The 15,723-nt window shown below is 40.8% G+C and overlaps 1 protein-coding gene across 1 annotated transcript in view; it reads right to left on the bottom strand.

Moving 5' to 3' along the window:
• doc2d (double C2-like domains, delta) overlaps positions 1-15,723 on the bottom strand; it is a 96,340-nt gene that overhangs the window by 50,263 nt on the left and 30,354 nt on the right. The window contains exons 6-7 of the mRNA XM_037674943.1: positions 1,116-1,242; positions 963-1,019 (exon numbers count right to left, since the gene is read on the bottom strand). Of these exons, the coding sequence (XP_037530871.1) occupies positions 963-1,019; positions 1,116-1,242 (184 nt within the window). The remainder of the gene's footprint in view (positions 1-962; positions 1,020-1,115; positions 1,243-15,723) is intronic.

The following is a 15,723-nucleotide window of genomic DNA, read 5'->3' as shown; positions in this document are numbered from 1 at the left end:
TCCACACTATAGCAATATTCTAAACAATGTTTGTAAACTCTAAATGTTCTAAAAGAGCACAGCATGTCATGATTTCATCTCTCTGCCGCCGCTGCTCTCAGTCACCTGCAAGCGTTCTTGGTCACGCCCACTTCTCCGCTCTGCATGGAGAACAGCTGATCAGCTGCAGCAGGAAGCTTACCCTGCAGTATGGGTTGCACAGAGGTGCAGGAGGTGCTAAATAATTTATTTTAAATAAAAATTCCATGCCAATAATGCAGCTCATCCATCAATCAGCCAATTGTGTCTCATGTCCAATCTTATTTTGAAAAACTGCGATAGAGCGAATCCACAAAAAACGAACCGCGAAGTAGCGAGAGACTAATGTAGTGGCTCGATGAAAGATTTATTTTGCTCTTTGGCATTTAATGTCTATCTGAAGGTTTCAAATTAAAGTTGATAATTACAGCTTTTTTTTTTTATCTGAGTCAGACAAAACGGCTAATTTGTTAAATTTGAGTATGACGGTTTGTCTGTTTATTTGTCTGTTAGCAAAATATCACATGAACTATTGTTTGGAGTTTAATGAAATTCTCAGAAAGTAACCATTGGATACTGTACATGCACATATGATTACCCTTTGGAGTCAATTCAATTCTAAATTGCCACAACAGCTGAAAGATCGTAGCTGACACAAAAATGATCATAAAACAGTTCATATTAAACCTACTGAGCTAAAATAGTGTGGTAGTAGCTGTGAGTCATCCCCAACACAAACTGTAGCATTAAAAGACCATGTAAGATCTTCACATGAACTATGGCAGGTGATATGTGTTCCTATGGATGCTAGTTTAACCTATTTGTTTTTTTACATTGTGGGAAAAAATAAGAACAACAAGAAAACGTACAGAAATTAAACTAAATAATTAAAGTCCTAAATTCATCCTGATGTGAAATTGCTAATAGAAGTTGAAGATTCTTACCTCCTCTTCTGCTACAACTGCTCCCTGGTCCAACAACTGATTGTTTGTGTCTTTATTCTGAAAGGAAATTAGACGTTAAGACGGGTGCACATTTATCACACATCATAAAACACCCAGAACGCCAGTGGGCGTTTGTTCAGTCTCCGTTCATACCTGAGCGATTCTCTCCAAGCCCATGTTGTACCGCTTGCTCTCGCCCTCCTTCAGTTTCTTCAGAGCCACTCTCACCTCCCCGATGAATTCATTTCGCCCCAGTCTGTCCATGTCACACACACACAGCCTTCATTCATAAACGCACACAGAGGAGAAAGAATAGCAAAAAGTTAAACCTGTGTTTGGGTTCAATCAATCTTCTGAAGCATGCATTACCTGTTGCAATAACCTTGAAAGGAGCCTCTGAGCAAGTGAGCACTTTGCCTCCTGAGCAGCGTCATAAATGACTAGCAGCAGTGATTGCTGAAGAGCACAAGTGCTTTCAGACTGTTTCTGTCATTTCACAGCTGGTTTTAATTCCACCAGCTTCTAATTTAGTTTAATTGAAAGATTGTAAGAGGACAACAAAGTTCTTGAGATCACACAATCAGACTTTGTTGCATTTCCCAAGAGCTGAAGGACTGAACAAAATACCTTATTAAATACAATAAACACTGTTTTAGTACATTTGGCTTAAATAGTTTTTTTTATTTATTCGTCACTCACCCACGATCACCTGCCTTTTATTGAATAGGTTCCCTTTTGTTTCTGTGTATGAACTGACCCAACTTATGGACCAAAAAACATTTCAGTCAGACCGATGAAGTTCAGATGTCTTTAATGCTGAAGACACTTTGAGTTTAATGTCTATAGGCGGGGTGGTCAACGTTTTGCTTCCAGAGGGCCAAATCAAGTTAGCCACTTTTAACCGTCCATGTTCAAAGGACTGAGGAGTGAACTGGATTTTTTTTATTCAAGACAGATAATCTGGAAGATGTTGCCAGGCTTTTTCTTGTATCATAGTTAGCCATCGAGGGCGGTTGTAGCTGAGTGGTTAGAGCAGTCGTCCTCCTATGAGAGAGTTAGGGGTTTGATTCCACCAGCAGTCACATGCTGAAGTGTCCCCGGGCAAGACACTGAACCCCTCATTGCCTCCGATGTGTGTCCCATCAGTGTATGAATGTCATAAAGCACTGAGTGTTCTTTGTAGAGATCTAGTAGAGTGCTGTATGAATGAGTAAATGAGGACTCAGGTTATAGTATAACACGATTTGAGTATCTTGACTAGATAGAAAGGCGTTTTATTAGTACAGTCCTTTTAACATTTACCATTTAGCATGATCGATAAAAGCATCCCTCCTCAAATCTCTATGCAAACAATAACTTATCGGGCCAAATTAAAGTTTTGGCCGTCCTAATTACAACAGCTTTGTATATATTTGTCCAAGATTTTTTTTAAATGAATGTTTTCATCAACTTATTTAAAGGTTGGTTTCTTTATTGAATTAAAGATATTGGGGGCCAGATTAATATTGTCCAAGAGCCACTTTTGGCCCTCGGGCCATACGTTGCCCATGTGTGGTTTATAGAAGGGCATTTCAAAGTGTGGAACCGCCAGAGGGGGATGCAACATGAGTTTAAAAAAAAAAAAAAACGAAAATGGAATATATAAGAAGAGAAGGGGTTGTGGCGACGTGAGTTGTTAAAATAGAAAATGTGTTAAATGTGTTAAAAACAATAAAATATGAACAACAACCAGTTTTTAAATATGAATGGAATAGTAAGTGTAGCCACAACAAAAACTGTAACATAAATAATAACAACAATGTAGTTTGGATGGGCAGCGCAGTTGTTTATTTGCTCTTTGAGGATGGGCTAACTGGTGTTTAGGCTCCGATCTCATTTCTGCGTGGCACACCACACACGAGGATTTCTTGGACATGTAACGGCCATGGAGAAGTAAAAGTGTCATTGACCCCGGAGCCCACTAAGATGTTGAAAAGTCAAAAAGAAACTAGGAGCAGCAGCGATAATGGCAGTTTGTAGTGTGAAGCAGATCAGCCAGATCAGTAGTTCTGTAGTGGTGTAACGGTACACGTGGGTGTATTGAACCGTTTTGGTACAGCATGTTCGGTTCGGTCCACGTGCGTACCGTTTTGGTTATTTTTTCACTCATTAAATTTGATTAATGAGAAATTATGTGCCGCGCAACTAAAGTTCCTAAGCGTGTTTCAGCACAATGCTATTTATTGCTGCATAGTCTTGCAGCACACTAGCATTAGCAGCCTAGCATCTCGTTGCGGTCTCCTGTTTGGGAACATTTTGGCTTTCTTGTTAAAAGACAAGTGAAAATCCAAAGCTGTGTGTCAACATTGTTTCACGGAGATTGGACCTGCAGCAGGCAACACATCTAACTTGTTAACGTTCTTGAAATGACATAATCTGAATGTGAATGTCTCTTCTACAAGCAAGAAAAGCAGCTTGTTGCAAAGACCGATAACAGCAGCATTTAATAATAATAATAATAATGTCATCACAATGTCAGCACTGTATGTTTCCATACAATGGCGAAATTAGTCTCTGCATTTAACCCATCCACCACCAGGTGGTGCAGTGGGCAGCTATTGAAAGCGCCCGGGGGACATTTTTGGGGATTAGACGTGCTGCCCAGAGACGCCACGTGATGTGCAGTGACTGGGGATCGAACCTGGGACTCTCGGGTCCCAAGCCGGCTGCCCTGCCTCTACACCATCTCGGCCCCCACCTTTATCAGGTAATTCAGATCGGTCCAGAGCAATAACACAAGCTGTAAGAGTTTTTAAAGCTCTGGATCTATGTCTGAATTCTGTTGTTGATACTCCAGCTTTAAAGTTATTGAGCCCCGCTGCCTACGACATCCCACCACGTCAACACTTCAGCCAAAAAGTTGTAGCAGCACTTTATGAAAAAGCTAAAACTGATATTGTCAACAAGCCCTGGAGCCCAGATTAAAACCCTGCCCTGATGATGATGAGCGAGAGATTCAACCACCTCTTGACAGAAATGATGGCCATTCAAGAAGAGGTATTGCTATTTTATTATTATTATCTAAATAACTTTTTTAATTTAAAATTATAATTTTATTAACTCTTTTTTTAAAAAACCTCTTTGTGTTGTTTGCAGTCTGAGGATGTCATTGAGTTCCTATTCAAAGAAATCATTCACCAGATCACCTCCAGCTGAGAAGTCTGTAATGACTGAACTCTTTTGTGAACTTTTCCAGGGACAGGAAGTAGCAAATCCCTCCTGGAGTAGGTCTGAGAAGAAGTTTGTGAGTACAGAGCTTCAACATGCCCTTCCCTTGAAGCTGACTCTCTTCTTTAATGGAAAGACAATGAGGACAAATACAGGCACACTGCAAAATTAGCAAAGTGCCACCTCTCTATTCCTGCTACTGTTGTTAGTGAGAGTATTTTCTCCACTGCTGGAGATAATGTAGCTGCAACTAGATCTGAGCTTTTGGCAGAAAATGTGGAAAAATTGGTCTTTTTGGCCAAAAACCTAAAACTTGATAAGTTTGATCGTAAACGGTCTGTTGCTGCTTATTGTTCTGGTTCTGACTCTTATTGTATTTATTAAGATTTTTATTATTGTTAGTACAGTTTATTTATTGTAAAGAGTGCCGTTTATTTAAAATATCATCCAAATGGGTTGTTTTTATTTATTTTTATACAAACATATTATTTACTTGGCATATTTTCAAAATAAACATTTTGTAAGTCTTTTTTTGGCCTTTTTTGTACCGAAAATGAACCGAACCGAGCCTTCCCTGAAACTGAACCGAACCGAAATGTGATTTTAACGTACCATTACACCCCTAGTAGGCTGTCTTGATAGGTTGGAGTGCGCAATCACAGGAAGCTGAAGAAGTCTGAGGTTTTTGCCTGGTCTAGACAGCAGACTTCAGCCCATTTTTACCAACATACAGACAAACAGTCACAGGCAAAAACATGAATCCATCTTTCACCTTTTGAAACATGCTTTGAGTGTTTTTGCTGTTCGTTATACTCAGTTGCATCTTTCTTGTTTTCATTAAATTGGCTTTACCGTGGTATTCTTCCATTATGTTTTTATTGAAGTCATGTGTAAACCTGACAGTCACTCATGAGGAGGATTTAGTCAACGACTCCACACTAGGGCTCCAGCATACCCGGGCGTACTTCAGTCCACGGAGGTTCACGCGTACCGGATTAGACTCAAAGCGGACGCCCTCAAGCCATGCCCGTGCAAAGATCAATTTTTACAACCGCGTACTCGTGTCCGGTGTCGCACAATAAACTGCCTGGCGACAGACTGTTTTGTATGCGACACCAATGTATTAAATTTCCCTTCTTCATCCCTGGTCTGGTTTAATGGCCTTTTCTTTTGTTTTTTTGCCAAGAGGCAAGCGATCTCTTGAAGCCATGACTGAAATTGTGAGAAATGAAGGAATTTGTCACGAGAGAAGCAAAATCAGGTTCATCGTGGCTGCGGGAGTGTCTGTAGATTTCTCGGTGGGCCGGTCTGATGTGTGGGCTTCAGGGCCAGCGCTTCCTATTTTTAATTTTTTTTAGAACTTTTTATTAACAACATAAACACATAACACCTCTGCCACTGCTCCTGGGCTGCAACCTGTCAATCATTCCAGTAGGCGTGTCAGAAAATGACCAATCGACAACCTCAATTTGTCCCAAAGGTAAACACCCCTTGCCTGCGGAGCTGGGCTGCATTCCATCAGGGTGTGTGCTCGAGTATGAAGTATTAACCATCTGCGCAGTGTCCGCGCGGCTCACGGAGTACACAAGGTACGCCCGAGTCTGTGGGAGCCTTTTATTAGCACCACAGTCTGATCAAACATGAGCCTCTGTTGGGCTTTTAAAGGAAACATTCGGGAAACTGGGTGAGTTTACCAGGAAACCGAATGAGAATTTTTCACAAAATCAAGAGCCAAAACTTTATGGACCTGGTGTTACATTTCACAGCTACCTTTGTCTTGTCGCAGACATCCTGTATGTATGACAGCGCAGAAGGAAATAAATCACCCAACAGCCATGGCTGTGAGTCAGAGCTATTCTGAAGCCTCAGATAGAGATACTCATCAGTTCTGACTAAAAGGCTGTAACCAGGACGTCAAACGTCTAAATGTCGGGGGAGGGCAGGACAAAGAGATGGAAGCTGAGATGGTGTGTGAGTGAGGACAGAACAACAAGTGTGTTTTCAATTCATTTTACAGAGGCAGCACTGTAACAACACAGAGTGAGATATTGATTCAGCCGTCTCCGGTTGAATTTAGAGCACTTCTAAAGAATACAGAAATGGAAAAGAAATACTTTTTTTGATTGATAAATATACTTCAAATGATAAAGTCATTGCTACTGTTCTAATTATGACTTGGTATAACTGTATTTGGATAAAAGATCTGAGACCTTCGATACTTGGTGGTAAAAATGTAACCAGGTCAAACGAGATTGATTCTTTGACTCGACAAGGCCGGTATTTTTCTGAGGAACTTGAACTGAGCAAAGCTAAGAATTACGACAATGAACAACTTTTTTATCAGTGCTTAGATCCTTCATGTGAAACAAACTAAAAGTTGTTTACAGTTTGAGTAGTTTCACGTGTGTGTGTATGTATAGTCCTAGTGGTCATTGGAGTACTCGGTGCTGTGACCCCCAAACTGGAAAAGTGGCTCTAATAGATCCCAGGAACAACCACAGAGATCTCTGTCCAGGTGAGCGCAGTCCTAGGAACAGCTGAGATACTGAACAGAACCCTCAAACTCCCAGGCCTCTGGTAGAGGACCCGAGTTTGAAGTGAAGTAGAACCATTCAAATGGAAGAGGAGGGCGAGCTACATGTTTATTTAAATGTGTATATGTAAACCAGCCATGTTGATAATTTGAGGAAACTATGCTTTCTAGTCTTCATATTGCTTAAACATAAAGTTTCCTTGATTAAGTGATTAAGGTAGACAAAGTTTAATCTATGGGGGCCAAGGCCACCATTGTTCAACTTCCAGCTCAACCACTGCACCTGGTGGTGGATAAAATTGCTCCCTCCACTCTCCAGGATCCATCACTCTGCGCTGCCTCGGACAAGTAAAAAAAAAAAATCTACTACTGTTCTTCTCCACATTGTAGCACCTGCACACTTCCATATCTTGCACCAAAAACATTAATGTTTACTTGCATTCACTGTTCAATTCCAATCCGGAAAAGCACTCACCTCATAAACTACATTCACTGTTCAAATCCCTGAGTGGTGGAGGACATCGGTGTACCGCTTGTACAATCAAGGGTTTATGGCTGAGGGTCCCACTCTTGTCATAAGCTTTTGTACTTTTAAAGCTAAGATTGGGTACTTCTTTTTTCCCCTGAAAGTGAGATTTAGCAGCCAAGAAAATCCTAACATTTTGTTTCAGCTCATAGTACTGAACTGAAAAACAGACAACTAATGATAAATATTAGTTTGGACTTAATCGGGCCTACCAGTAAAGCACATCGACAGGTTATCCAACATGCAAACCACACATGCATCCAACTATCTGCTCACCTTCTTGATGAAGCACAATCAGTTGATGGTCTGAATTTTAAATTTCCTCCTTTGGACTAATCAGATAAAGATATGGATTTTCATTGAAATTACTCATATTTGTGATCAACAGTTCTTTTACTGCTGGTCACCCTCAGCAGTGTGAATTTTGATCACAAAAGCCTCAGTTACTCAGATGTGTCTCCTACTTGTAATTCTGAACACCCTTTAGTCCAGTCAAGTCAAATTTATTTATAAAGCACATTTATAACAGCAGCTGTTACCAAAGTGCTTAACAATAAGATCAAGGCAGTAAAAAAAAAAAACTAAATATAATTAAAAGCATAAAAAAAAAAAAACATAAAAACACAAAAAAAAAAAACAATGAGAAACAATGAAATAGTAAATCAAATCACACTGTGTTAAACGTCAGTGAAAACAGGTGTTTATAGGAGAGATTTAAAAAGAGGAAGTGAAGGGTCCTGTCTAATGTTGAGGGGCAGATTGTTCCAGAGGTTAGGGCCTGAAAAAGCCTGATCAGCTCTGAGCTTCAGCCTGGTTTTTGGTACAACCAAAAGCAGCTGTTTTGATGATTTCAGGAACATATGGTTGAAGTAGGTAAGAGAGGTGTGAGGGTGCAATGACATTTATGAACTTAAATGTGAACAGGAGAATTTTACAATCAATTCTGACATACACAGGGAGCCATTGAAGGGAGGATAAAACCAGTGAAATATGCTCAAACCTATGGGTTCCTGTTAAAAGCTGAGCTGCAGCATTTTCGACAAGCTGGAGATGTGAAAGGAAGACCTGACTGACCCCAACCTAAAGCAGTTTTGTAACAAACACATGGCCTAGTTTTTCAAGGTCAGATTTGGTCAACACAGTCCAGTGCCGGCCCAAGCCTCCATGGGGCCCTAAGTGAAATTTGGTTTGGGGTCCCCTATTTCTGCTAATAAAGTGGATTACTGCAATCAACAGTCAGATTATATAAAGTATATTATACAAATTATATAAAGTAAAAACACATCTCACATGAGGCACATGGAGAACATGAATTGGCTTATAGCTTTAACAGCACACTACATGCAACTTAACTTCTGCATGATTAAAATATACATTAACATGATGTTAACATCCCGACAAATGATATAACATCATTAGGCTCATCCTGATGCATGCTCAATAATCCAGGTAGAAAAATCTAAAAAAGTTAAATCTGGTCCTCTGGACATTAAAAAAAACAAAAAAACAAAGCAAATCAACAAAAAAAATGTAGAAACGTTTCGTCTCTCATCCGAGAGACTTCCTCAGTCTGAGGTGCTGTTTTCAGCTCAGTCTCTTAAATAGCACCGTCTCAGGGTGGATCAACCAGTTTTGCTGCTGACAACCAAAACCAGCTGATCACATGCTCAAGAAGGACCATCAGCCTAACAATGGATCATTAGCACCCTGATGGCTGTTTACTGTTCACAGAGGGCTGAGTGATACTAGCAATCACAGCATTGTAAGAGGGGGACAGTTGAACACGGAGGCCTCCACCCCTGTTTAATGATGGACGATTTCTTTTCACAAAGATGGCCTCCTTTACTCCTCTCTCAAACCATCGTTCCTCTCTATCCAGGATGTGAACATCTTCATCCCTGAAAGAGTGACCGCTGGCCTGGAGATGAGTGTAGACCGCAGAATCCTGGCCTGATGATGTTGATCTTCTGTGCTGGGCCATCCTTTTGGCCAGTGGCTGTTTAGTTTCCCCGATGTAAGACTGATCACAGCCCTCCTGACACTGAACAGCATACACAACATTGCTCTGTTTGTGCCGGGGGACTGGATCTTTGGGATGAACCAGTCTTTGCCGTAATGTATTTTGGGGTTTAAAAGCCACTGGGACGTTATGTTTAGAAAATAAACGTCTCAGTTTCTCTGATACTCCCTCAACATATGGAATGACCACTGGTCTGGGTCTGGGTTCCTCCTTTTCACCTGTTGGCTGACTGGAGTCCTGTTTGGGTTTCTTCTCTGCTTTCAGGAAGGCCCAGTTAGGATATCCACATTGCTCTAGAGCCTGTCTTGTGTGGGATTTCTCCTTCTGCCGGGCTCCTGAGCTAGTGGGGACGCTGTCTGCTCTGTGATACAGAGTCCTGATGACTCCTAACTTGTGCTCCAAAGGGTGATGGGAGTCAAACTGCAAATACTGGTCTGTGTAGTGAACCTGATCTGACCCTGATCTGACCCTGATGACCTCAAATCTATCAGATGGACAGGGACTGTTATTTCATTGATCTGAATACAGTCTGAGCCATCTGATGACTTTCTTTCTTGAATTAATCAAGCAGAAAAGACAATTCTCTATGATCATCACTGTTTACAAATGTTTGATAATCAAATTGTGTTAGTTCACTCAATGCTTACAGGTTGAAGAGAACTACTCATTTTTATTTTACATAAACAGTAAGTAATGATTTTTATTCCTCATTCAAAGAAGAAATCAGGTTAATATGCATTTCTTGATTTTCTGTCTGAAATGAGCCAAGCAACGTAAGTATGTGAAAGTTGAAGCTTCGGTCAACTAAATGTTTACTGAAAAAGAAATGTCATGTTTAATCTTTACAGAAGATACAGAAGAGTTGACTCCACGAAGTCTGCTTTTCTGCAATAATCTCTCTGTCAGTTGTTAAACAAACTCATTCTCTGACCTCGACTTTTGATAACACCTTACGTCAAAAACCACACCTCTTTCTGGTCCATCCACGAATCAGAAAGCTCTAAATAGACCCGGAAGTCAACTCATTTAAAATGTGGCAACTTCCCGGTTCTGTTAGAGTCTACGGAGACTAGAGAGTCGAGAGTCTGGAAAAGAATTCGGGAGAATTCGTTAGAATTCGGAAGAATTCCAGAGAGTTCCAGAGGCTGAGGAGATGAAGAACTAGAGAGTTGCTGGAGTTGAAAGACAATTAAGAGTCTGAGAAGTTCTGAAGAATGAAAGGAGTTCAGAGTTCTTGGGTGCAAACGCATTCAGGATGATCCAGAGACGTTTTGGGATTATAATTTCTGTTTGAAAACCACGTACGACTCTCTGAGGGTTTGGTAGTTCTCACGGAGATGCTGAAAAGAGTCAGAAAGGAACCTACGCCGACGCTGATTTCATCATCAAGGTAGATGGTTCTATTTTCGACCAAGTGTACCGTGGGCAAGCTGAGATCTGATGGAGCGTGCAATTTCTGGTCAAACAGATTAATTCCCTCACATATCTCTCTGTAAGATAACTCCATTTCATCTTAAAACTCTCCTCTTTCTCATAAAATCAGTACAGATATTTTAGAAATATCTGAAGCAAAGTCCTCGTTCACCGCCGAGTGATCGATGTCCCTTTTCTGTGAAACTTGTCTGTTATTATTTTCATATTTTGCCAAATTAATGTAAATGTTTGATGTTAAACTTTGATTCTGAAAATAAATGACCGCATTCATTTTGATGGGTCAAAGATAAATAACGTCTCTCGTTACATTTCTGTTAAATTCAATGCACGACATTACACAGTCAGAAAGATGAGGAACTCGTGAATATATTGTATGCATATATATCTCATATATTGTCATACTACAACTAGTGGCACGTACCTACGTGACTACTACAACTGGTGGCCCGTAAAGTCTCATAAATGATTGTGAATTCGTGTAAACATTGATTTTTCATGTTGGCATGTTGAAAAATAACAGTTTAATAGCTGTGCTGAAACTGCATGTTTACGCAGCGAGCTGGAGCTGCGCGCTTACACCTTTGCTGTCACGCTGGCAATGTTTTAAAAGCTGGAATTGTGTCATCGAGTCTTGTGAAAGCTGACATTGTACGCCTGTTACGTGTAACTAAGCTGATGAGCTGTGGGAAACGTTGATTCTGTTTAAAAGTACGGAGGTTCTACCATAAGACCCGGCTGTGGTCCAGTTCGGTTCTGTTGAGTTTGAACGAGTATTTTGAATAGATGGATAAACGTTTTAAAAGCTGAGTGCCGTCTCAGAACACAGTTAAGAGTTATTCGTTACAATTTTTAACAGAAAAAGTGCATTTTGACAGTTTAAAAGACGAAAAGCTGACGAACTATTTTCAGGCTAAATCTAGCATGCAGGTTGCTAAAACGCTGCGTCATTGGTTGAAAAAGACCGTGTGTAACGTTCTCATTGGATGAGGGACGTGTCAATCACGTCACCCGGAAATGAAATTCGTTTTCATAGGGAAATAAAATCTGCTTTTTAAAGCTGAAAAGCGCCTTTAAAGTGATTTTGATACGCTGGCTAAGTGCTTCGAAGCATACTCGCTGAAATTTTGCCACGTTAGAGTTTAAAATTCGTCATAAAATGATGTTTTTAAACAACGCTAGCGATGCTAATTTTAAGCTAACGACCGGAGCCTTCACTACGCTTAAAATCACTAAATAAAGCTGCAATATTGTCTCAAAAACTCATGTTTCAAGCTATAAAGTCTGATTGCAAAAAATTTTGCCACGTTTGTGTAAAAAATCCGTTCAGAAATGTTGATTTTAACCGAGTTTAGCCGAAGCTAACGTCAAGCTAAGCGGCTAACAACAGGATGTCAACCGAACGCCACAGGAAGTTATAGCTCCCCTAGTGGACAACACAAACAGTGTCGGAGTTAAATTTTGTTGAGGTTGTACTGACACCTTCTGGAGAAGACGTGGGATCACAGGTTTCACTTCGTTTTTAGGTAAAGAGTGAAATTAGACGTTTTTATTTTTCTGTAAGGCAATTTTTGAGTTAACAAACTTCCTCAAAGCTGAATAACACTGTTATCTTGCATTTTAAAAGTTAAAAAAGGTATTTATGCAAAGAGCATTTACCAAAGCGACTTTTTTCACTGGTAATCCCTTAAATAGGTACAAAATAAAGTTAGGAACTTTTTTAAAAAAATAGAAACGGTTCAAATATTCACAGAGTTGAAAAGTTTACTCATTTTGCTTGAAAGATAATACACGTTTAATTACAAAATCACTAAATAAGAGTAAACTTATCAGGAAAAAGAGATTTTTCTGTTTAAGTTGCCACCTAAACAAATACATCTTCCTATTTAATTTTAAATAGAAGCTTTACAGGAGGACAGGAGTAAATACAGTTTTTCTGAAGGAGGGACTGATTAATCCTGATACATCATCAACTTTTCTTTTCTTTTCACAACTTAGTTCTATGAGTAACTGTTAAAATAGCAAATTTCTGGAACAGAACGGTTTAAAAAACGCTTTAAACTGATTTGCTGTGAGACTTTTTAGAAAATTGCAGGTTTATAAAAAATTCAGTGCTTCAGAGTAAAATACACTAAAAAGCGTTTGGTAACTTAGTATCTGTTGAAAAATAAGCACAAAAAGTAACACTGCCAGAAGAGCATTTACTTAAATATTCATGAATTGGGGTAAAACCTGAGAAAGGTACCCACATTTGAATAAGTTGACTTATAACAGTACTTCTGTGTAAACCCAAAAAGCTAATAAGTGTGAAAACTCATTGACTCGAATACAAATATTTACCTGTAAAATATCTGAAGCTTGCAACTGTTAAAACAGATAAATTGCTACACAGTGAAAACATGACAGGTGTGTTAGAAAAAGATTTTGATCCAAAAGGAATGGCGGACTGCTTGGAGAATGCGTTCGCGCTCCTGGCAGCGTCCTTACATCCATATATGATTCAGACAGAGAGCATGAACCCAAAAGAGTTAGCGGACAATCTGAAGGAGGTTGCAGAAAGTGTGACCTCTACAGAAATCACAAAGTCAAGTTATGAAAAGCTGGCTAAAATTGCAATTTTGCTGAAAGAATCATTCTATAAGGCTGTTGAGAAAACTGATAACCTCAAACAAAGGTTAGACAGTGAAATAGTGTTTGCTCAGGAAATTGAAGAATACGTCCGTCAATTTAAAAGTGAACACGAGGCCCGCATAAGAAAACATCATGAACAGATGTCTCAAGAACAGCAAAATACAAGTGCAGAAATTGATTTGCTGAACAGCAAACTACAAGTACTTGAAGCATCACTATCGGAAGCAAGGGACCTCTCAAAGACTGAGCTGTTAAAACAGGCTCAATCATATGAGGGGAGGATTAGGGATAGAGAACAAGCGTACCGAGCCTCGTGTGCAGATAACGATGTGCTTCAAGCACAGTTACAGATCGCATTAAAAGAGCTGGACGCTTGCAAAGCAGACAAGGCGGGGATACTCCGACAATGGCTGATTTTACAAAGTAAATATCAGACATCACAGGAGCACCTGACAGTTTGTGAGGAGAAATTAGCTACAGCTACAAACCAGATTTCTGATATGGGGCGGGCTGGTCTGAGACTCAAAGACGAACAGTATCAGGGTCCGAAACAGCCACGAACTCTCCAGACAGATGCTGTTGCACCTCTTCCTCCTGACAACACGCTGTTACCCTCACCCCCATTATGGGCGGTAGGGACAGAACTGCACCAATATGTACCTCTTCCTCCTGACACCATGCCCCCACCCCCACCACCATCACGGATGGTAGGGACAGACCTGCACCGATATGTACCTCTTCCTCCTTATCAGCCACCCCCACCCCCACCATGGGCGGTAGGGGCAGGCCTTGACCAATCTGCACCAATCACGCATGTGAGACCGTTGATACAGTCTCCTTCAATGGATGATTTGCAGAAAGTCTCAAAATATGTACAACGTTTCGTTCCCGGCCCTATGGGGTCAGCAGGAACAAAAGCGTACCTCAGAGATCTGGATTTCAGATTGAGATCTTATCCTAATGCTACGGCAGAAGATAAAATCAGTCTGATACGACTCACTTCGGACAGAGAGGTGTTCACCTTCATCGAGCGTTTACCAGATGCAACGAGGAGGGATTACAACCTTCTGTGTGAAGCTCTGATCAAAGAGTACGACCCCTGCACAGGACCTGCTGGTTTCCCAGCCGCAGACAAGGTCACGCAGGGCAAGAATGAACATCCAAAAGTTTATTACAAAAGAATCTTCCAAGCTTATTTTGGTAACAGAAATGAGACCGGAATGGAAGAAGATGATGGTTTTAAGTTTGTTTTCAGCAAAAATCTCCACTATGATTTCAAAAAATCAGTACAAATGATGGCAAATTTCAGAGAAAAATCCATCAGTGAGATTAAGCAGTGTGCTGTGAATGTGTTTGAAGCATGTTCTCATGCTACGACGCCCATTGAAGTGTTTCCAAGTGTAAAGGTTAAACCCCACTCCCTAGAATTAGAAGGAAGGCGTTCATCACCACCTCCTCCTAAGAAAGAGAGAAAACAGTCTGTTCAAAATAACAAACCACGTAATGAAGGTGCACGCTGGGACAAAAAGGCTCCTCTTTTAGAGGAAGACAGTGATTATCGGAAAATGGGTGAGCGCAGGACGCAAAGATATGGGAAACCATATCATCAGGGGCAGTACGTAAAGGAACCCCCGAAAGACGTACCTGACCGTCCCCCACCTCGGACGAAACGAACCGAGGCGAAGAAATCACAAAAGTTCCAGAAACAAGGCCCTACACCTCTGAACTCGGAAGAGACAGAGAAAATACGCAGGTTGTTAGAAACTTTGAAACACACTGACACGGGAACCCATCCAGGAGCACTATGCAGTGATGTAATTCCCATTACATCTGAGGGCGCGAATGACAACATAACAGATGTCGGTAAAACACACCAAGACATAACTGTTGTTGCCTCAAACAACCCCTCATCAGAAGTAGGGGGGGGTAAACACACACACAAACGGTGACGAGTCATCGCAGTTTGAACACTCAGAAACAGCTTCTGCTGTGCTGACGGTTCAGACAAACCAAGATTACACAGATAAGGATGAACGCGTGAAGAAGCGTCAGAGAAAACCCAAGAGGTTTCTGTGTAACTTTATCAGAAAGGGGGCCGCCAAAAAGGCGTACCTGTCAGTAACACTCGAAGGTGTCCTCACACACGAAGCACTCTTGGACGGTGGGGCAGACATAACAATTATGTCAGCTAAACTGTTCGAGGAGCTGAGGACGGCCGCTGCCAGTGTTAACAGGATAATACCTCTCTCTGACTGCGCTATAGAAATGCAGGGTCTCTCAGAAATGAAAACAACCCTGACAGCTATAGCAATGGTTCATATGCAGATTGGCAATATGACACTGTACCACCCGGTACACGTGACCCATGTTGACTCATTCCCATTTTTGGTTGGCCAGGATTTTATAAATCGCT

Source organism: Nematolebias whitei, chromosome 3 (genome assembly GCF_014905685.2).
Source record: "Nematolebias whitei isolate Nwh7 chromosome 3, NemWhi1, whole genome shotgun sequence".
NCBI lineage: Eukaryota > Metazoa > Chordata > Actinopteri > Cyprinodontiformes > Rivulidae > Nematolebias > Nematolebias whitei.
The sequence above is the reverse complement of the archived record's forward strand: the minus strand, read 5'-3'. Positions and strand labels throughout refer to the sequence as shown.